The 22,404-nt window shown below is 47.5% G+C and overlaps 2 protein-coding genes across 5 annotated transcripts in view; both read right to left on the bottom strand.

Moving 5' to 3' along the window:
- LOC106609264 (CUGBP Elav-like family member 3) overlaps positions 1-13,717 on the bottom strand; it is a 160,611-nt gene extending 146,894 nt beyond the window's left edge. Inside the window, exons 1-4 of one of the 3 annotated variants that reach the window (XM_045718872.2) lie at positions 13,128-13,716; positions 12,880-12,907; positions 12,335-12,583; positions 7,997-8,079 (exon numbers count right to left, since the gene is read on the bottom strand). In XM_045718872.2, the coding sequence (XP_045574828.1) occupies positions 7,997-8,079; positions 12,335-12,479 (228 nt within the window). In that variant the 5' untranslated portion in view covers positions 12,480-12,583; positions 12,880-12,907; positions 13,128-13,716. Of the gene's footprint in view, positions 1-7,996; positions 8,080-12,334; positions 12,584-12,879 lie in introns of all 3 variants that reach the window. The other 2 variants (XM_045718876.2, XM_045718873.2) reach the window with 2 other exon arrangements.
- A 1,467-nt stretch (positions 13,718-15,184) lies between these two features.
- LOC106594717 (thrombospondin type-1 domain-containing protein 4) overlaps positions 15,185-22,404 on the bottom strand; it is an 85,458-nt gene continuing 78,238 nt past the window's right edge. For both annotated transcript variants that reach the window (XM_045718869.2, XM_045718870.2), the window contains exons 15-17: positions 22,133-22,312; positions 21,241-21,388; positions 15,185-19,282 (exon numbers count right to left, since the gene is read on the bottom strand). In XM_045718869.2, the coding sequence (XP_045574825.1) occupies positions 19,152-19,282; positions 21,241-21,388; positions 22,133-22,312 (459 nt within the window). In that variant the 3' untranslated portion in view covers positions 15,185-19,151. The remainder of the gene's footprint in view (positions 19,283-21,240; positions 21,389-22,132; positions 22,313-22,404) is intronic.

Genomic DNA, 22,404 nt, shown 5'->3' with positions numbered 1-22,404 from the left:
CTTCGCCTGGCACTCCCAAGGGAGTACGATGGGACGGCGGCTGGGTGCAAGGGGTTTCTTCTCCAGTTAGAGTTGTACCTGGCCACCGTCAGACCTGCTCCTACAGGAGAGGAGAGCGTGAGTGCCCTCGTTTCCTGCCTGACGGGCCGAGCTCTGGAGTGGGCTAATGCGGTCTGGAACGCTCCAGACTCGGCGAGGGACCACTACCCAGAGTTCACCCGCCGCTTTCGGGCTGTTTTCGACCACCCCCCCCGAAGGTAGAGCAGCGGGTGAACGGCTGTTCCACCTCAGGCAGGAGACGAGGAGCGCTCAAGACTTCGCGCTGGAGTTTAGGACCTTGGCTGCTGGAGCGGGGTGGAATGACAGGGCCCTCATAGACCACTACCGGTGTAGTCTCCGGGCAGACGTCCGCAGGGAGCTGGCCTGTAGGGACACCAATCTATCCCTGGACGAACTCATTGATATGTCCATACGGTTGGACAATTTGCTGGCTGCCTGCGGGCGTTCGGAGAGGGTCCTGCCCGTTCCACCCCCGTGCACCCCTGCCCCTACCCCTATGGAGGTAGGGGGGGCCGTGCCAAGGGGCACCGGAGGAGGTGGCTCCTCCTGCACCAGCTGTGGTCGGAGAGGACACACAGCCGACCGGTGCTGGAGGAGCCAGTCTGGGAGTCGAGAAGGCAGGCAGAACACTTCTCGGTCACCTCAGGTGAGTCAGCACCAGATTCGCCCAGAACCCCCTGTTGGTCATGTGTTTTTGCCTGTTTCATTTTCTAAATTTTTTCCCAATTCCCAGCATAGGGCGCTTGTCGATTCAGGCGCAGCTGGGAACTTTATGGACCGTGGACTTGCCATTAAGCTGGGCATTCCACGGGTGCCGATAGATTCCCCCTTCCCCGTGCACTCCTTAGATAGCCGACCATTAGGGTCAGGGCTAGTCAGGGAGTCTACGGTGCCGCTGGACATGGTAACGCTGGGGAATCATAAGGAAAGCATTAACTTTTTTCTTATTAATTCACCTGCGTTTCCGGTGGTGCTGGGGGTCCCCTGGCTGGCTGGTCCCAATCCCTTCATTTCGTGGAAACAGGGGGTTCTCCAGGGGTGGTCGGAGGAGTGTTCAGGGAGGTGTCTAGGAGTTTCCATAGGTGCCACGTCGGTGGAGAGTCCAGACCAGGTGTCCACCGTGCGCATTCCCCCTGAATACGCCGATTTGGCGATCGCTTTTTGTAAAAAGAGAGCGACTAAATTACCACCTCATCGACAAGGGGATTGTGCGATAGATCTCCAGGTTAACGCTGCGCTTCCCAGGAGTCACGTGTACCCCTTGTCACAAGAGGAGACGGCGGCTATGGAGACATACGTCACGGAATCCTTGGGACAGGGGTACATTCGGCCCTCCATCTCACCCGCTTCCTCGAGTTTCTTTTTTGTGAAGAAAAAGGAGGGAGGTCTGTGTCCGTTTATTGATTATAGAGGTCTAAACGCGATCACGGTGGGGTTTAGTTACCCACTACCTCTTATCGCTATGGCGGTGGAATCATTTCACGGAGCACAGTTCTTCACAAAATTGGATCTCAGGAGCGCGTATAACCTGGTGCGTATCAAGAGGGGAGATGAGTGGAAAACCGCCTTTAGTACCACATCAGGCCATTATGAGTACCTCGTCATGCCGTATGGGTTTGTCACGCTTGTCGTTGGAAATGGAGGACCAAAACGCAGCAGGTATGTGTATGCTCATCTTGCTTTTTAATTAATACAAAATGAACACCAAAATAACAAAGAACTAGAACGAACGAACAACAAACAGTCTGGCAAAGCATAAAGCTCAACACAGAACAATCACCCACAAATAACAAACACAAACACACCCTCATATATGGGACTCTCAATCAAAGGCAGATAGACAACACCTGCCTTCAACTGAGAGTCCCAACCCCAATTAACCAAACATAGAAACAGACATACTAGACAAAATCATAGAATACCTGAAAACCAAACAGTGCCCAAAAACCCCGGAATACTTAAACCAAATGCCCCTTCAACAAAACACACCACCCCGAACCACATAAAACGAATACCCTCTGCCATGTCCTGACCAAACTACAATACCAATTAACCTTATACTGGTCAGGACGTGACAGGGTTGAAAAATGCTCCAGCCGTCTTTCAATCCTTTGTTGACGAGATTCTCAGGGACCTGCACGGGCAGGGCGTGATTGTCTACATCGATGACATTCTGATATATTCCGCCACCCGCTCCGCACATGTGTCCCTGGTGCGCAAGGTGCTTGGTAGACTGCTGGAGCATGACCTATACGTTAAGGCTGAGAAGTGTGAGTTTTTCAAACGAGCCGTCTCCTTTCTGGGTTATCGCATTTCCACCACGGGGGTGGTGATGGAGTGTGACCGCGTTAAGGCCGTGCGTAATTGGCCGACTCCAACCACGGTGAAGGAAGTGCAGCGGTTCTTGGGCTTTGCCAACTACTACCGGAGGTATATCCGGGGGTTTGGCCAGGTAGCAGCTCCTATTACCTCACTGCTGAAGGGGGGGCCGGCGCGTTTGAGATGGTCGACGGAGGCGGACGGAGCCTTCAAGAAGTTGAAGACACTGTTCACCGACGCGCCCGTGTTGGCGCACCCGGACCCGTCTTTAGCGTTCGTAGTAGAGGTGGACGCATCCGAGGCTGGGGTGGGTGCCGTGCTATCACAGCGCTCGGGTGCGCCACCGAAACTCCGCCCCTGCGCTTTCTTCTCAAGGAAGCTCAGTTCGGCGGAGCGTAACTACGATGTGGGGGACAGGGAGTTGCTAGCGGTAGTCAAAGCCTTGAGGGTGTGGCGACACTGGCTTGAGGGGGCTAAGCACCCCTTTCTCATCTGGACCGACCACCGAAACCTGGAGTACATCCGGGCAGCGAGGAGACTGAATCCACGTCAGGCAAGGTGGGCCATGTTCTTCGCCCGGTTTAGGTTTACCATCTCATATAGACCGGGTTCCCTTAATACTAAAGCCGACGCGCTGTCCCGTCTGTATGACACGGATGACCGACCCATCGATCCAACTCCCATCATTCCAGCGTCTAGGCTGGTGGCACCAGTGGTGTGGGAGGTGGACGTGGACATCGAGCGGGCACTGGTGTTGGAACCTGCGCCTGCGCAGGTGCCCGTGGGGCGCATGTATGTGCCGCTCGATCTTCGCGATCGGTTGATTCGGTGGGCGCACACGCTACCTGCGGCGGGTCATCCTGGTGTAGAGAGGACAGTGCGGAGTCTAAGGGGGAAGTATTGGTGGCCCACCTTGGCTAAGGACGTGAGGTCATATGTCTCTTCCTGTTCGGTGTGTGCCCAGAGTAAGGCTCCTAGGCATTTACCGAGAGGGAAGTTACAGCCCCTCTCCGTTCCGCAACGGCCATGGTCGCACCTGTCTATCGACTTCCTGACAGATCTTCCCCCCTCTCAGGGGAACACTGCGATTCTGGTGGTTGTGGATCGGTTTTCTAAGTCCTGCCGTCTCCTCCCCTTGCCCGGTCTCCCTACGGCCCTGCAGACTGCGGAGGCCTTATTTACCCACGTCTTCCGGCACTATGGGGTGCCGGAGGATATTGTCTCTGATCGGGGTTCCCAGTTCACATCCAGGGTCTGGAAGGCGTTTATGGAGCGGCTGGGGGTCTCGGTCAGTTTAACCTCCGGTTATCACCCCGAGAGCAATGGGCAGGTGGAGAGGGTGAACCAGGAGGTGGGCAGGTTCCTGAGGTCGTATTGCCAGGACCGGCCAGGGGAGTGGGCGAGATATATTCCCTGGGCAGAGTTAGCCCAGAACTCACTTCGCCACTCCTCTACTAACATGTCACCCTTCCAGTGTGTGTTAGGGTACCAGCCGGTCCTGGCCCCATGGCACCAGAGCCAGACCGAGGCTCCTGGGGTGGAGGACTGGGTTCAGCACTCCAAGGAGACCTGGAAAGCAGTACAGGACTCACTGAAGGAGGCCAGTGCTAGGCAGAAAGGGAGTGCTGACCACCACCGCAGTGAGGCGCCGGTGTTCGCACCGGGTGACAGGGTCTGGCTCTCGACCCGGAACCTGTCCCTCCGCGTGCCCTGCCGGAAGCTGGGGCCGCAGTGTGTGGGGCCCTTCAAAGTCCTGAGGAGGATAAACGAGGTGTGTTATCGGTTGCAACTCCCTTCCTATTACCGTATTAACCCCTCGTTTCATGTGTCTCTCCTCAGGCCGGTGGTGGCTGGTCCCCTACAAGAAGATGAGGTGCCGGAGGTCCCTCCACCCCCCCTGGACATCGGGGGGTCCCCGGCGTACAGCGTAAGGGCCATTCTGGACTCGAGACGCCGGGCGGGGGGCCTGCAGTACCTCGTGGACTGGGAGGGGTACGGTCCGGAGGAGAGGTGCTGGGTGCCGGCGGAGGACGTCTTGGACCCATCCATGTTGAAGGAGTTCCACCGCCTCCGTCCGGATCGCCCTGCGCCTCGTCCTCCGGGTTGGCCTCGAGGCCGGTGTCGGCGCGCTGCAGGAGCCGCGCGTCAGGAGGGGGGTACTGTCACGATTCCTACCGACGGTGGCGCCCCCTCCTGCTCTGGTGGCGCTCGGCGGTCGTCGTCACCGGCCTATTAGCTACCACCGATTCCCTTTTTGTTTTTCACTTTTTTTATGTTTTCTCACCTGCCCTGAGTTAGTCATTAAGAGGGCTATTTAGTTCAGCTGGCCCGCTCCCTATTGTGCGGGATTGTCTTTCTGTGTGTCGACTGCGTTTTGTTCGACTGTGCTTGTCGAGTGTATTTTCCCTGTTGTTGGGAAACCTTTTATTTTGTGCTTGTGGTTTATTAAAATTACCACACAGTGTTCGCTGCTTCCTGCGCTTCTTTCCGCCACACAACAGACAAGCCGTTACAGATGCTCTCTGTCTCTCCTTGCTTCCATCACCGTATAACTATTTATCTCCTCTTTCTCTGTTTCTCTACTCCAGACGAGACCCTACTCTTTCCTCTTCATCCCTCTCTTCCTGCCTCATTCCTCTCTGAGTTTATACGCTCCCTCTCTGTCCCACTCCTCCCTCCACTTCTCTGTTCCTCTTTTTTGACTGCCCATCTCTCCGTTCGTTTACCGTCTTATTCCAACCGTTAAATCAGTGTTAAATCTGTTGTGTGAGTGGTGGGGGCAGCGGGACACTTCTCAGCTCCAGACTCCAGACACACACTGTAAGTGCTTGCCATGGTTTTAATATTGTGTGTATATTGTGTGTATTGTGTGTGTGTGTGTGTGTGTGTGTGTGTGTGTGTGTGTGTGTGTGTGTGTGTGTGTGTGTGGTGTGTGTGTGTGTGTGTGTGTGTGTGTGTGTGTGTGTGTGTGTGTGTGTGTGTGTGGTGTGTGTGTGTGCAGTCATAATAGCAACCCAGCGTAACTGAAATTTCACTACCGCCTATAATTATGACCCCAAGATAGAACCCCACACACACACACACACACACACACACACACCCACCCACACACACACACACACACACACACACACACACACACACACACACACACACACACACACACACCTCAACCCTCTCAATCCCTCAGCTACATTTTACCCAATCACACACACACAAAACCTGAGTATGAAAATGAGTTAGTAAGAAACGAATCATCTAGCTTAACAAGTGGAATGAGGGAGGAGGGGAGGAGAGGGAGAAGTGGTGGAGAGGGAGGAGGGGAGGAGAGGGAGGAGTGGTGGAGAGGGAGGAGTGGAGGAGAGGGAGGAGTGGAGGAGAGGGAGAAGTGGTGGAGAGGGAGGAGTGGAGGAGAGGGAGGAGTGGAGGAGTGGTGGAGAGGGAGGAGGGGAGGAGAGGGAGGAATGGAGGAGAGGGAGGAGTGGTGGAGAGGGAGGAGGGGAGGAGAGGGAGGAGTGGTGGAGAGGGAGGAGTGGAGGAGAGGGAGAAGTGGTGGAGAGGGAGGAGTGGAGGAGAGGGAGGAGTGGAGGAGTGGTGGAGAGGTGGAGAGGGAGGAGTGGTGGAGAGGTGGAGAGGGAGGAGTGGAGGAGAGGGAGGAGTGGAGGAGAGGGAGGAATGCAGGAGAGGAAGGAGTGGAGGAGAGGGAGGAGTGGAGGAGAGGGAGGAGTGGGGGAGAGGGAGGAATGCAGGAGAGGAAGGAGTGGAGGAGAGGGAGGAGTGGAGGAGAGGGAGGAGTGGGGGAGAGAGAGGAATGCAGGAGAGGGAAGGAGTGGAGGAGAGGGAGGAGTGGAGTGGAGAGGGAGGAGCTGGGAGGAGAGAGAGAGGAGTGGAGGAGGGGATGAGGGGCTGGAGGTGTGGGATGGTTAAATGAGTCAGCTAATAAAGAAGTGGAGAGATGGAAGAAAGCAGAGGGAAGGATCATCAGAGGAAAGAGGAAAAGGGGGAGGGGAGATGGAGGAGAGGATGGAGGGACAATTTATGATTTTCTTGGGATCCCCATCAGCCGATGCCAATGGAGACAGCTATTCTTCCTGGGGTCCGAAGAGGGGACCAAACACTGTGAAATGTAAATTAAAAGGGGGAGGCATAGGGGAGGTTTTCTCATAAATGACTGAAATAAGAATTTGAAAGGGGGGTCTGAGAAGAGGAGAGGTCTTAGAAAAAACTCCTTAAGAGGAAAGAGTGAGTGGTAGAAACGAATGGAGAAAGAATAGCTAATACCATTGAATAATGTCCTACCAGGAATAGAGAGACGGAGAGGAACTGAAGAACGATGGGGTGATGGAGGGAGTTTGAAGAGAGAGAAAGAAGAAGTGGGGTGATGGAGAGAGTTATTGAGAAGGAGAAACAGTAGCTGAGGTCATTTCTAAATCTGCTCCAGAGTGGGAGGAGGGTGGATGGCCAGAGAAGAAGGGAGGGAGGAGAGACAGAGGGCATGAGGAGGGAGGGTGGAAATAAGGGAGAAAGAGGAGAGGGAGAAATATAGAGCGTGGAAAGAAAGAACAAGGGATTGAATGATAGAGAGGAGAAAACAGAGGGCAAGGAGAGAGAGAGATACAGAGAGAGAGAGACAGAGAGAGAGAGAGAGAGACAGAGAGACAGAGAGAGAGAGAGACAGGGAGAGACAGAGAGAGACAGAGAGAGACAGAGAGATAGACAGAGAGATAGACAGAGAGATAGACAGAGAGAGATCGACAAAGAGAGAGAGGCAGAGAGACAGAGAGAGAGAGCGAGAGACAGAGAGAGAGAGACAGAGAGAGAGAGGAGAGGGAGAGAGAGAGAGGATGAGACATGCAGAGAAAGAAGGAGACATAACGAGGCATGGAAGGAAATGCTGATTGTATAGGACACACTGACAGACAGAGAGAGACAGAGAGAGACATGCGAGAGAGAAAGAGAAAGACACAGCTAGAGAGAGATACTGAGACAGAGAGAGGCAGACAGATAGAGACAGAGCAACAGAGATAGATGGAGAGAGAGAGAGAGAGAGATCATACTACAGTGTCCCATGTTTAATGAACAGTGCCCTAACCCTGGCAGAGTTACACTACCCCACTGGAGAGTAGAATAAGACAAAGAGGGATGGGACAATGAATTAGTGAGATGGTCTAGTCTAGAAGTACTCCTGCAGACACAACACAATGACCACACTGGAATTCCAAGGCTCTTGTCTGTCTGTCTGTCTGTCTGTCTGTCTGTCTGTCTGTCTGTCTGTCTGTCTGTCTGTCTGTCTGTCTGTCTGTCTGTCTGTCTGTCTGTCTGTCTGTCTGTCTGTCTGTCTGTCTGTCTGTCTGTCTGTCTGTCTGTCTGTCTGTCTGTCTGTCTGTCTGTCTGTCTGTCTGTCTGTCTGTCTGTCTGTCTGTCTGTCTGTCTGTCTGTCTGTCGTGTGTGTGTGTGTGTGTGTGTGTGTGTGTGTGTGGTGTGTGTGTGTGTGTGTGTGTGTGTGTGTGTGTGTGTGTGTGTGTGTGTGTGTGTGTGTGTGTGTGTGTGTGTGTGTGTGTGTGTGTGTGTGTGTGTGTGTGTGTGTGTGTGTGTGTGTCATATGACTTGTACTCACCCCCGGTAGCGTCTTCTGCTCATGCAAAGCACTCTGGGCCTTCAGCGCTGACTCCCTCGCACAGTATGTCAGGAATGCACATCCTGAGACAGAGAGAGAGAGAGAGAGAGAGAGAGAGAGAGAGAGAGAGAGCAAAAAGGAGAAAGAGAAAGAGAGGAGGGAAGAAAGGTAACAAGAGGGAGGAGAGAAAGATGATGAGATAGTTGATGATGTCATCTTTGTTTGTTAGATATGTGAGAATATAAAAACAAAGAGAGTCCATATGTATGACCTCCCAGTCATTTATTGGGTAGAAAAACACCAAGGTTCTGGCATCACCGGGCCTTCTTCAGGGTGAGGTTCTACATATTCTTCAGATATGTGAGAATAACATAACTATTGTGGATGGAGCCTCCTGGGCAGATGGACAGACACACAGGTTCATGCAGACAGAACACACACACTGAACAGTCAATCTGCTTATATATATCTCTCTCTCCTACCCGCTTCCTTTCCCTGTTCCTCATTTTCAAGTCCATAATGTGAAAAGCGACTGGTTTTCTACAAGCCCCATAAACACAGTTAACCTACAGCTGACGAGGATACGACACGGCACAGCGCAACTCAAAACAGCACAGCTCAGAACAACACATCCTGAAGACCCAATAAAACTCACATTCACTCTATTCATCTAACTCACTACTAAAGAACCACTCACACTCGTTCCCAAACCTCTCTCTCTCTCTCTCTCTCTCTCATGTACCTGTGTGTAGGTAGAGCGGCTGGCCAGTGTTGTTCCTACACCTGTCACAAACCTGTCACCACCACTAAGACAACAGGCAGCAAGTTAACCAGGGCTGATCTCAGAGTAGTTATACACACAGCAGAGCAACATGCTAGCTCAGAACGCTTACAGAACCATCAGCCCTGTCCATACCGACAAAGAGACACACACAGACGCACACACTTATAACAAAAGCAAGATTAGAACACCTCCACAAAGCACACGCACACACTTAATAGAAATTAACAATGACCCCCCCCCCCCTCCAAACACACACACACTTAATAGAAATGAACAATGACCCCCCCCCTCCAAACACACACACACTTAATAGAAATGAACAATGACCCCCCCCCCCCCTCCAAACACACACACACTTAATAGAAATTAACAATGACCCCCCCCCTCCAAACACACACACACTTAATAGAAATTAACAATGACCCCCCCCTCCAAACACACACACACTTAATAGAAATTAACAATGACCCCCCCCTCCAAACACACACACACTTAATAGAAATTAACAATGACCCCCCCCCCTCCAAACACACACACACTTAATAGAAATTAACAATGACCCCCCCCCCCCCCAAACACACACACACTTAATAGAAATTAACAATGACCCCCCCTCCAAACACACACACACTTAATAGAAATTAACAATGACCCCCCCCCTCCAAACACACACACACTTAATAGAAATTAACAATGACCCCCCCCCCTCCAAACACACACACACTTAATAGAAATTAACAATGACCCCCCCCCTCCAAACACACACACACTTAATAGAAATGAACAATGACCCCCCCCCCCTCCAAACACACACACACTTAATAGAAATTAACAATGACCCCCCCCCTCCAAACACACACACACTTAATAGAAATTAACAATGACCCCCCCCCTCCAAACACACACACACTTAATAGAAATTAACAATGACCCCCCCCCTCCAAACACACACACACTTAATAGAAATGAACAATGACCCCCCCCTCCAAACACACACACACTTAATAGAAATTAACAATGACCCCCCCCCCTCCAAACACACACACACTTAATAGAAATTAACAATGACCCCCCCCTCCAAACACACACACACTTAATAGAAATTAACAATGACCCCCCCCCTCCAAACACACACACACTTAATAGAAATTAACAATGACCCCCCCTCCAAACACACACACACTTAATAGAAATTAACAATGACCCCCCCCCTCCAAACACACACACACTTAATAGAAATTAACAATGACCCCCCCCCTCCAAACACACACACACTTAATAGAAATTAACAATGACCCCCCCCCTCCAAACACACACACACTTAATAGAAATTAACAATGACCCCCCCCCTCCAAACACACACACACTTAATAGAAATTAACAATGACCCCCCCCCCTCCAAACACACACACACTTAATAGAAATTAACAATGACCCCCCCCCCCCTCCAAACACACACACACTTAATAGAAATTAACAATGACCCCCCCTCCAAACACACACACACTTAATAGAAATTAACAATGACCCCCCCCCTCCAAACACACACACACTTAATAGAAATTAACAATGACCCCCCCCCCCTCCAAACACACACACACTTAATAGAAATTAACAATGACCCCCCCCCCTCCAAACACACACACACTTAATAGAAATGAACAATGACCCCCCCCCCCTCCAAACACACACACACTTAATAGAAATTAACAATGACCCCCCCCCTCCAAAACACACACACACTTAATAGAAATTAACAATGACCCCCCCCTCCAAACACACACACACTTAATAGAAATTAACAATGACCCCCCCCCTCCAAACACACACACACTTAATAGAAATTAACAATGACCCCCCCCTCCAAACACACACACACTTAATAGAAATTAACAATGACCCCCCCTCCAAACACACACACACTTAATAGAAATTAACAATGACCCCCCTCCAAACACACACACACTTAATAGAAATTAACAATGACCCCCCCTCCAAACACACACACACTTAATAGAAATTAACAATGACCCCCCCCTCCAAACACACACACACTTAATAGAAATTAACAATGACCCCCCCCCCCTCCAAACACACACACACTTAATAGAAATTAACAATGACCCCCCCCCCCCTCCAAACACACACACACTTAATAGAAATTAACAATGACCCCCCCCCCCCGCCCTCCAAACACACACACACTTAATAGAAATTAACAATGACCCCCCCCACCAGACCAGCACACACCTAACAGCATTACTATCACCTGCCACATACAAACTAGACACATTACTATCAACTAGACCAGCATTACTATCAACCTAGACCAGCATTACTATCAACCTAGACCAGCATTACTATCAACCAAAACAAGCATTACTATCAACCTACACCAGCATTACTATCAACCTACACCAGCATTACTATCAACCAAAACCAGCATTACTATCAACCAAAACCAGCATTACTATCAACCTAGACCAGCATTACTATCAACCTACACCAGCATTACTATCAACCTACACCAGCATTACTATCAACCTAGACCAGCATTACTATCAACCTACACCAGCATTACTATCAACCTAGACCAGCATTACTATCAACCTAGACCAGCATTACTATCAACCTACACCAGCATTACTATCAACCTAGACCAGCATTACTATCAACCTACACCAGCATTACTATCAACCTAGACCAGCATTACTATCAACCTAGACCAGCATTACTATCAACCTAGACCAGCATTACTATCAACCTACACCAGCATTACTATCAACCTAGACCAGCATTACTATCAACCTACACCAGCATTACTATCAACCTAGACCAGCATTACTATCAACCTACACCAGCATTACTATCAACCTAGACCAGCATTACTATCAACCTAGACCAGCATTACTATCAACCTACACCAGCATTACTATCAACCTAGACCAGCATTACTATCAACTTAGACCAGCATTACTATCAACCTACACCAGCATTACTATCAACCTAGACCAGCATTACTATCAACCTACACCAGCATTACTATCAACCTAGACCAGCATTACTATCAACCTAGACCAGCATTACTATCAACCTACACCAGCATTACTATCAACCTACACCAGCATTACTATCAACCTAGACCAGCATTACTATCAACCTAGACCAGCATTACTATCAACCTAGACCAGCATTACTATCAACCTACACCAGCATTACTATCAACCTAGACCAGCATTACTATCAACCTAGACCAGCACACACACTTGATCTTTAAGTGGGTGTTTAAAATATTTTTAAGTGTGTGTCTTAAGCTCCTGTAGCTGTGTGTGTGTGTGTGTGTGTGTGTGTGTGTGTGTGTGTGTGTGTGTGTGTGTGTGTGTGTGTGTGTGTGTGTGTGTGTGTGTGTGTGTGTGTGTGTGTGTGTGTGTGTGTGTGTGGGTGTTTATTTGTGGGTGTCTGCCTGTCTGTCTGCCAGTGAGTAGTCTAGCCCAAACGCCTATTTGTGTCCGGAATTATTTCTACAGGTGGCTGGGTTCCCATTATTCGCCTACCTTTGTGCATGCCGGTGTATTTGTCCTTTATCACCGTCAGCTCGTAGATCTTCCCGAACTGTTCAAAGATCGGTTTGAGGTCCTTCTCCTCTAGATTCCGAGGAATCTGCCCCACGAACAGCTTGATCGCGTCGGCTTCCTTCATCGGGACACAGCGGGGAGAACGACAGGCGCTCTGCGGGGTTCGAGGTGAGAAGAGCGGGGTGAGTGCGAGCAGAGTCGTGGTCCTCTGGAGAGGAGCGACCAGAGCTGGAGGGTGTTGGAGGAGAGAAGGAAAAGGAGACGGACATAAAAACAAGATATGTAAATGTATTATTTTCTTTTTTTCACAATATAGGATAATCATTGATTAATTGAATGAAACCAAATCAATATTTTTGGATGAATTCTCGTATCTTTACAATATTAGCCTATTGACACAAACAATGGCACTCTCATAAAAACAATTACGCAAATAATGATCAGCCAATCAAAAAATAATTAAGACATATAAATTGCAATAAAACAGAAATTAAAATTAAATATGAATAAAACGGATATATTACCTTTAGGACGTGAGAGTGTTCGGAGCCCCTGGGGAAAGGAAAATATATAGTTTGTACGGTAGATGAGCGCTGTAGAGCGGCTGTGAGCGGTTTCTTTGTTTGGCCAGCTGTAGGTTACATACACTCATTGGATGTCAACGTATGGGGGCTCATCTCTTTGTCCGCCCCGGCTCAACATACACACAAAACACACACAAAACACATGCGCACAAAAACACAATATGGAGCCTTGGTCTTAAAAATCCTACCGATTTCAAGAGATCCTTCACTCCACGTTGTAAAATAATCCCCAAAGTAATTTGAGATTATTTTGTTTATTTTTCCACGTTTTGCCGTGGTGTTGTTGTCTTCAGTGCGCGTCTCCTGTTATCCTCCCTCGGGGAATAGGAGGCTCAATGCGATTCGTTCTCCGCTCTTTGTGCCAATCGCTCCCTCTCCCGGTTTTGAATCCGTAACAGATCAGTGGAGTTGCTGCTCCTGTTAAGGTCTCACGTCTTGGCAAGCGATCATCAGATCACATTTCCCCAACCCGGTGCCTTGGTGATCCGTTATTTGCTCTATCCTCTCGTCACGACTCTTGGCAAATCCGGTAAAGCCAGTCAGTCAGTCTCTGAGTACTGTTAGAATAGTCAAATTTCTGCAATAATTAGGCTACAAGGCTATATTCTTAAGAACTATTTCTGCAGCAGCCAGCTATTGATAAATCCAGTTGTCCATTTATATAGACATTTAAGGGCTAACACATATATTAAAATATACTTATTAATATCTAACGATTCCCTCCCGCGCTACCCCTCTTTCCCTCAGTGTATAGGCTACCGTAGCTTTTGACGTCGTCTGCCGGTGTCTCCCTCTCTCTATCCTGCCCTCCCTCCCCCCTCTCCCTCGAGCAGTTGACAGGCTGTGACGTAAAAGGCAGGGACCGTCAAAAACTCTACTCCAACCTTAAAAAGAAAACCCATTTTATCTTTCGTAGGCGAAGCCTACACCTTTTAGCCCTGAAAGTAGAATATAGGGAACACTGTGGAATATATATGGACTGCTATTTCAGTTATCAAAACCAGGATTAGTCGACAAGTTGTATAAGCGTTTTCAAACAAGCTCTTTGACTATGTCTTCGTTAGTGTCCAGTGTGTGTGTGCTCGTGGACGGTGCCTGTAGTTCTGGAACGCCGTGCCGCCTATTGTTCTGGCCGCGAGCTCTGGCCGTGGTGCTGAAGCCTGCCATACTACCAGCGCGTGTATGTCACGACTACAGCTGCGCACACAACACGCACACGCCAGCCTTGAGGTTGCCCTAACCAGTTCTCTTCTGCGTGTTGAACAAACGCTAAATTCGTAATCATATCCATGATGTGCACAAATAGGCTAGCCTAATGTGCGAGAGAAAGGGGAGAGAGCGAAAATAGAGAAGATAGGCCTATACTACAGACTACACTGATCTAACAGTATGGGTTAACCTACAATAAGACACCGTCGTATTAGCCTAGTGAGGGAGGGATCCTCCCCGCTCTGATACAGACAGGCACAGCAGACCTCATCTGTCCATGGTCCTGAACCAATATATTTACAACCTTCATCAAACTATGAAGCTTTTTAACTCATCTTTATTGCTGGTGGGGTTCTCTTTGGTCTCTTTCGGGTGTGTTTGTTTTTTTCTTCTGCCACCTCCTGGCGCTTAAGGAGAGGAGTCAGAGAGTTCAGGGTAATTTACTCTGAAAGGTCACCATCTGCCTCCCACCACCTCATGCCCCCCTCTCCCCGCCTACTGCCCCCCACCGTTATATATCGTCAGTTCACACACGCCGGGTCTATACCAGGAACAAGCCGCTGGACGGCACGCGCGGCCTTCCCCGGAGATCTACACCGTATCACTGAGCGTAGCTGTAGGCAACGGCACGAGCATGCATGAGGAACTCATGATCGGGCGTCTCATGGTGGTGTCAGAACTGGGTGCTTTTCGGTTTCTCTGTCGTCTGTGGAGTAGGCCTGGGGCTAGAATAGTGAAATAGCCCCCCGATAGATTCTGATTTACGGTCAGTTTAGCATTTATACCCAGAATGGTGTCGTTTGTTCGTAGAGGAAACGTTAGATCCATGAAGTCATATTAAGCTTGCTTGAGTTATTATCACAACACAAACGAGTCTATTCTGAACAAGGGAAGACAAGTCGGCTACAGCTTCACAAGCACACAATACTGAGGACATGTAGGTCTACTTTATTACAATGTACTGTAGGTCTCAGTGGACATTTAGGCCTGCTAATTGGGGGGAAGAAAAGTGCACAAAATAGAAAAATGCCAACTATTTTCTGGTTTCAGTTTTTATTTCAAATTAAGTTTGTGATAGCATTTTCCACACACTCGTTTGCCTTTTTCAAAATAATACAAAATCCATATACTTCTAGCAATAACTTCTGATCATAAACTCTGACACGGTAGCAATAAAGGGAATTTGCTACAGCTCCTCTTAAGAAAAAAAATAAATTACATTTATTTTTTATAATAGATAAATTACTATCCTTTTTTCAGACTTTTTAATATAAAACGTTTTGTTTCTAGTAAAAACGATTTAAAACATGAAAATGACATTCACAGATAGACTCATACAAGAATACACCCATGGCTGCATACTCACACAAATAAACACAAATAGGCAACTTCACAGAGACAGGAAGACAAACACACACAAACACACACAACACACACCATCCAAGGGTAGCAAAATATAATTTGTTCTTCTTAATATGATGACTGAAAAATATGAATACTTTTATATGAATATATGCATACAGTTAACATGTACAGTATGCCTAAAATTCAAATCATACCACAATATAGGAGATATTTATGTATATGTATATTAAGTATATGTTCACACAGAAATATAGACATACAAATATAATATTGACTGACAAATATACACATCGTTCACCTGTGGAATGTGTGTGTGTGTGTGTGTCCGTATGCTGTAGACGTAACATACAGTAACATGTTACAACTATGTCAAGGCATTGGGGCAATATCCATTATAAAGAGCTTTGTTTAAGTCAAAGACAGAACCTTTTTAAACGTTTTCAGTAAAAACACAAATTAGTTAGGGAGATGTTCCTTGCTACTGTCACAACTTGATCCTTTGGGAGTTAAAGGCCCAGTGCAGTCAAAAACACGATTATCCTGTGTTTTAAATATCTTTCCACACTATGAGTTTGGAATAATACTGTGAAATTGTGAAATTTATGATAATGCCATTTTAGTGTAAGGGCTGTTTGAAAAGACCGCCTGAAATTTCACCCTGTTTTGGTGGGATGAAGTTTTGGTCTGCCTGGTGACATCACCAGTTAGTTAAGAGACCAATAAGATAAATAGTTTCAAACCTCTCTGCCAATAACAGCTACAGTAGTTTTCAGTTTCCCCCTCCCCACTCAAACCACTCCCAGACAGTCCTAGCAAAATTCTTTCTTGAGAAATTGCTCTTTGCTAAGAAGTTATTTTTATTTCTTTTTGACCATTTTAATTGAAAACAATCACAGTAAGGTACTTAATTGTTACCCAGAAAGTATTTAATATTGAGATAAAAACAGCTGAATTGGACCTTTAAGACACTGCTTGCTCTTCAGCTTATTGTGGAAAATGCATTGCTGAAAATGAATGCATAAATGAATACAATGTTATTTCAATACCTACCATTCTTGAACATATTGATGGGTCAGATGATACAATTAAAATGTCTCAGGTGGTGGTATATTTTCTGTATGTAGCAGAGGTGGTTCGGTGTAACCTTAGCTGAGACCTGAACACTGGTATTAGCTCTCAGGGGTAATGCCTTGGCTTTAGTTCAGTGGGCTAACAGTCGTGAGGGCACAGGTTGGATACCTGGACAGTCACCAATAGACCATACAGTCGTTTCATTCTACCCCTGCTTGTTTTCAGATTGGGGGCGTTCTCAGGTTATGGACATCTCTCCACTATTGTCCTTTAAAAACAGGTCACTTGTACTAGGCCACCATTTTACATGGTATGGTATGTTGGTACATGGTATGTTTTCACCAAATGTTGATGATGCTGTATAAACACTGAGGAGACATTTAAAATAGTTTTTTGGCATATAGAACACAAACATAGAAAACATACATCATAGAAACTTCCAGCAGGTTTTATACTGCTATTGGGTTATACCTTCTGGGTCCCATCTAGCCATACTAGCATACTACATAGTATGCATGGACAATACTTCACCTCACACTCAGTAGTATGCAAGTTTGGCTACTGGGACAGAGCTCTGGACCCAGGTCCTGGGTGTACATACATCATCCACAGCATCTCTCAGCCATAGAAACGGAAAGAGTGGACATAGAAATCAGATACAGTGGGGGGGGAAAAGTATTTGATCCCCTGCTGATTTTCTACGTTTGCCCACTTACAAAGAAATGATCAGTCTATAATTTTAATAGTAGGTTTATTTGAACAGTGAGAGACAGAATAACAACAAAAAAAATCCAGAAAAACGCATTTAAAAAATGTTATAAAATGATTTGCATTTTAATGAGGGAAATAAGTATTTGACCCCTCTGCAAAACATGACTTAGTACTTGGTGGCAAAACTCTTGTTGGCAATCACAGAGGTCAGACGTTTCTTGTAGTTGGCCACCAGGTTTGCACACATCTCAGGAGGGATTTTGTCCCACTCCTCTTTGCAGATCTTCTCCAAGTCATTAAGGTTTCGAGGCTGACGTTTGGCAACTCGAACCTTCAGCTCCCTCCACAGATTTTCTATGGGATTAAGGTCTGGAGACTGGCTAGGCCACTCCAGGACCTTAATGTGCTTCTTCTTGAGCCACTCTTTTGTTGCCTTGGCTGTGTGTTTTGGGTCATTGTCATGCTGGAATACCCATCCATGACCCATTTTCAATGCCCTGGCTGAGGGAAGGAGGTTCTCACCCAAGATTTGACGGTACATGGCCCCGTCCATCGTCCCTTTGATGCGGTGAAGTTGTCCTGTCCCCTTAGCAGAAAAACACCCCCAAAGCATAATGTTTCCACCTCCATGTTTGACGGTGGAGATGGTGTTCTTGGGGTCATAGGCAGCATTCCTCCTCCTCCAAACACGGAGAGTTGAGTTGATGTCAAAGAGCTCCATTTTGGTCTCATCTGACCAAAACACTTTCACCAGTTGTCCTCTGAGTCATTCAGATGTTCACTGGCAAACTTCAGACGGGCATGTATATGTATTCTTGAGCAGGGGGACCTTGCGGGCGCTGCAGGATTTCAGTCCTTCACGGCGTAGTGTGTTACCAATTGTTTTCTTGGTGACTATGGTCCCAGCTGCCTTGAGATCATTGACAAGATCCTCCCGTGTAGTTCTGGGCTGATTCCTCACCGTTCTCATGATCATTGCAACTCCACGAGGTGAGATCTTGCATGGAGCCCCAGGCTGAGGGATATTGACAGTTATTTAGTGCTTCTTCCATTTGCGAATAATCGCACCAAATGTTGTCACCTTCTCACCAAGCTGCTTGGTGATGGTCTTGTAGCCCATTCCAGCCTTGTGTAGGTCTACAATCTTGTCCCTGACATCCTTGGAGAGCTCTTTGGTCTTGGCCATGGTGGAGAGTTTGGAATCTGATTGATTGATTGCTTCTGTGGACAGGTGTCTTTTTTACAGGTAACAAGCTGCGGTTAGGAGCACTCCCTTTAAGAGTGTGCTCCTAATCTCAGCTCGTTACCTGTATAAAAGACACCTGGGAGCCAGAAATCTTTCTGATTGAGAGGGGGTCAAATACTTATTTCCCTCATTAAAATGCAAATGAAGTTATAACATTTCTGACATGCGTTTTTCTGGATATTTTTGTTGTTATTCTGTCTCTCACTGTTCAAATAAACCTACCATTAAAATTATAGACTGATCCTTTCTTTGTCAGTGGACAAACGTACAAAATCAGCAGGGGATCAAATACTTTTTCCCCCCACTGTATATTCCATATCATGGAGCTCTGCACAATGTCATTGGCACATTTTTTGCATACGCAGATAACCCATAAAATGTAAGAAATGGAGTAAGTAACAAATTAACTCACATTCCAAAACATCCCTTCTCTAACGGCTGTACATCTGGCCCAGGACACAATTCAATCCCCACTTTATGTGGTAATATATCCACTCTACCCACTCCATTTCTATGGTCTGATCATTTCTATGCTAAACTGCGCTTTGACTTCTAACCCCTTAAACCCTGACCCCTGGCTGACCTCGGCTGGAAGCCTGTTATTGGCTGGTCAGTGCCTCTTGGCCCGCTGAGCACTCTGGGTACATGAGGCGCAGCAGGCAGTCTTGTAGTAGGAGTAGACACACAGTCTGGCCTGAACCACCATCACACAGTTATGACGCCGGTCCCGGCAGTTCTCATCTACAGAGAGAGTAGAGCAGAGGAGAGGGGGAGAGGGAAGAGTGGAGGGGAGGAGGAGAGGGGGAGAGTGGAGGGGAGGAGGAGAGGGGGAGAGGGGAGGAGGAGTGGGGGAGAGGGAAGAGTGGAGGGGAGGAGGAGAGGGGGAGAGGGAAAAGTGGAGGGGAGGAGGAGAGGGTGAGAGGGAAGAGTGGAGGGGAGGAGAAAGAGGGGGAGAGAGAAGATGAGGAGAGGAGAAGGGAAAGGGAAGGAGAGGGAGAAAGAAAGGGTTAGATTTCAAATCTCACAAGCAACACACACTCACACATACTGTACAGTGCCTTCATAAAGTATTCACACCCCTTGACTTTTTTCCACATTTTGTTGTTACAGCCTGAATTTAAAATTGATTAAATTGAGATTTTGAGTCACTAATCTACACACAATACCCCATAATGTCAAAGTGGAATTATGTTTTTAGAATGTTTACAAATCAATAAAAAATGAAAAGCTGAAATGTCTTGAGTCAATAAGTAGTCAACCTTTTTTATGGCAAGCCTAAATAAGTTCAGGAGTAAAAATGTGCTTAACTTGTCACATAATATGTTGCATGGACTCACTCTGTGTGCAATAATTGTGTTTAACATGATTTTTAAATGACTACCTCATCTCTGTACACCACACATACATTTATCTGTAAGGTCCCTCAGTCGAGCAGTGAATTTCAAGCACAGATTTAACCACAAAGGCCAGGGAGGTTTCCCAATGGTTTGCAAAGAAGGGCACCGATTGGTAGATGGGTAAAAAAATCAAGCAGACTTGAATATCCCTTTGAGCATGGTGAAGTTATTAATTACACTTTGGATGGTGTATCAATACACCCAGTCACTACAAAGATACAGGTGTCCTTCCTAACTCAGTTGCTGGAGAGGAAGGGAATCACTCAGGGATTTCACCATGATGCCAATTGTGATGTTAAAACAGTTTAACGGCTGTGATAGGAGAAAACTGAGGATGGAGCAACAACATATTAATTACTCCAGAATACTAACCTAAATGTGAAAAGAAGGAAGCCTGTACAGAAAGAAAAAATATACATTCTGTTTACAATAAGGCAAAAAAGTAATACTGCAAAAAATGTGGCAAAGATATGTTTTGGGAAAATTCAACACAACACATAATTGAGTACCACTCTCCATATATTCAATCATGGTGGTGGCTGCATCATGTTATGGGTATGCTTGTCATCGGCAAGGCCTCGGGAGTTTTTTAGGATAAAAATAAACGAAATAGAGCTAAGCACAGGCAAAATCTTAAAGAAAAACCTGGTTCAGTCTGCTTTTCCACCAGACACTAGGAGATGAATTCAGGACAAATATATACCTTTCAAGGCAAAATATACACTGGAGTTGCTTACCAAGACGATACTGAATGTTCCTGAATGGCCTAGTTACAGTTTTGACTTAAATCGTCTTGAAAATCTATGGCAAGACTTGAAAATGGCTGTCTAGCAATGATCAACAACCAACTTGATAGAGCTTGAATAATTGTTTTACGAATAAATGGGCAAATATTGTACAATCCAGTTGTGCAAAGCTCTTAGAGACTTACCCAGAAAGACTCACAGCTGTAATCACTGCCAAAGGTGATTCTAACATGTATTGACTCAGGGGGTTGAATACTTATCTAATCAAGACATATTAGTGTTTTATTTTCCATATATACAATTATTATTATTTATTTTTTGCAGTGACATTACAGAGTATTTTGTGTAGATCATTGATAAAAAATGACAATGAAGTCCATTTTAATTCCACTTTGTAACACAACATGTGGAAAAAGTATTTTCTGAAGGCACTGTAAACATACAGTACACACACACACACACACACACACACACACACACACACACACACACACACACACACACACACACACACACACACACACACACACACACACACACACACACACACACACACCTGCGACCTGTGGACTGCAGGGTATGGTATTGCAGAGCTGCTCCTGGTCAGGTTTGTCTGTAAGGGAGCATTCTGGGCTGTGCTGTTTGTCAGGTGTGAGACACCGTACTTCTCTGACCTGTAGCCCCTTACCGCAGGAACGAGAGCACTGAGGGAGAGAGATAGAAGAGGAGAAAGAGAGAGGAGGATGATCAACATCTTTCTCGTGATCAACAACCAACTGCAATTCAAGGTCGTAATTATGTTCTCTCTCCTCCTCCTCTCCTCCTTCTCTCCTCTCCTCCTTCTCTCCTCTCCTCCTTCTCTCCTCTCCTCCTTCTCTCCTCTCCTCCCTCTCTCCTCTCCTCCCTTTCGCCTCTCCTCCCTTTTGCCTCTCCTCCCTCTCTCCTCTCCTCCCTCTCTCCTCTTTCTCTCCTCTCCTCCTCCTCTCCTCTCCTCCTTCTCTCCTCTCCTCCTTCTCTCCTCTCCTCCTTCTCTCCTCCTTCTCTCCTCTCTTCCCTCTCTCCTCTTTCTCTCCTCTCCTCCTTCTCTCCTCTCCTCCCTTTCGCCTCTCCTCCCTCTCTCCTCTCCTCCCTCTCTCCTCCCTTTCTCCTCTCCTTCTCTCCTCTCCTCCCTCTCTCCTCCTTCTCTCCTCTCCTCCCTCTCTCCTCTTTCTCTCCTCTCCTCCTTCTCTCCTCTCCTCCCTTTCGCCTCTCCTCCCTCTCTCCTCTCCTCCCTCTCTCCTCCCTTTCTCCTCTCCTCCCTCTCTCCTCCTTCTCTCCTCTCCTCCCTCTCTCCTCTTTCTCTCCTCTCCTCCTTCTCTCCTCTCCTCCCTTTCGCCTCTCCTCCCTCTCTCCTCTCCTCTCCTCCCCTCCCTCTCCTCTCCTCTCCTCCCCTCTCCTCCCTCTCTCACCGCGCTCCACTCCGTAGTAAACCACTGAGGCTGACATGCTTCCATCGCACACGTCTGCACCGAGGGAGGCTTTTCCAGCTGGGCACACTGGCTGATCGGTGCCACTTTGAAATCTGTCCCCATCTTCTCCACACAGATGATGTCCCTTCGCTGAGTTCCATTTCCACATGGAGCGCTACACTGGAGGAGGGAAGAGAGGGAGGAGGGCGAGAAAAGAAGCGAGGAGTGAGAGGGAAGAGAGGCAGGAGAGGACAAAAGACGAGAGGGAAGAG

This window comes from Salmo salar, chromosome 05 (assembly GCF_965601325.2).
Source record: "Salmo salar chromosome 05, fSalSal1, whole genome shotgun sequence".
Classification (NCBI taxonomy): domain Eukaryota; kingdom Metazoa; phylum Chordata; class Actinopteri; order Salmoniformes; family Salmonidae; genus Salmo; species Salmo salar.
This window is presented reverse-complemented; position numbering and strand designations above follow the sequence as displayed.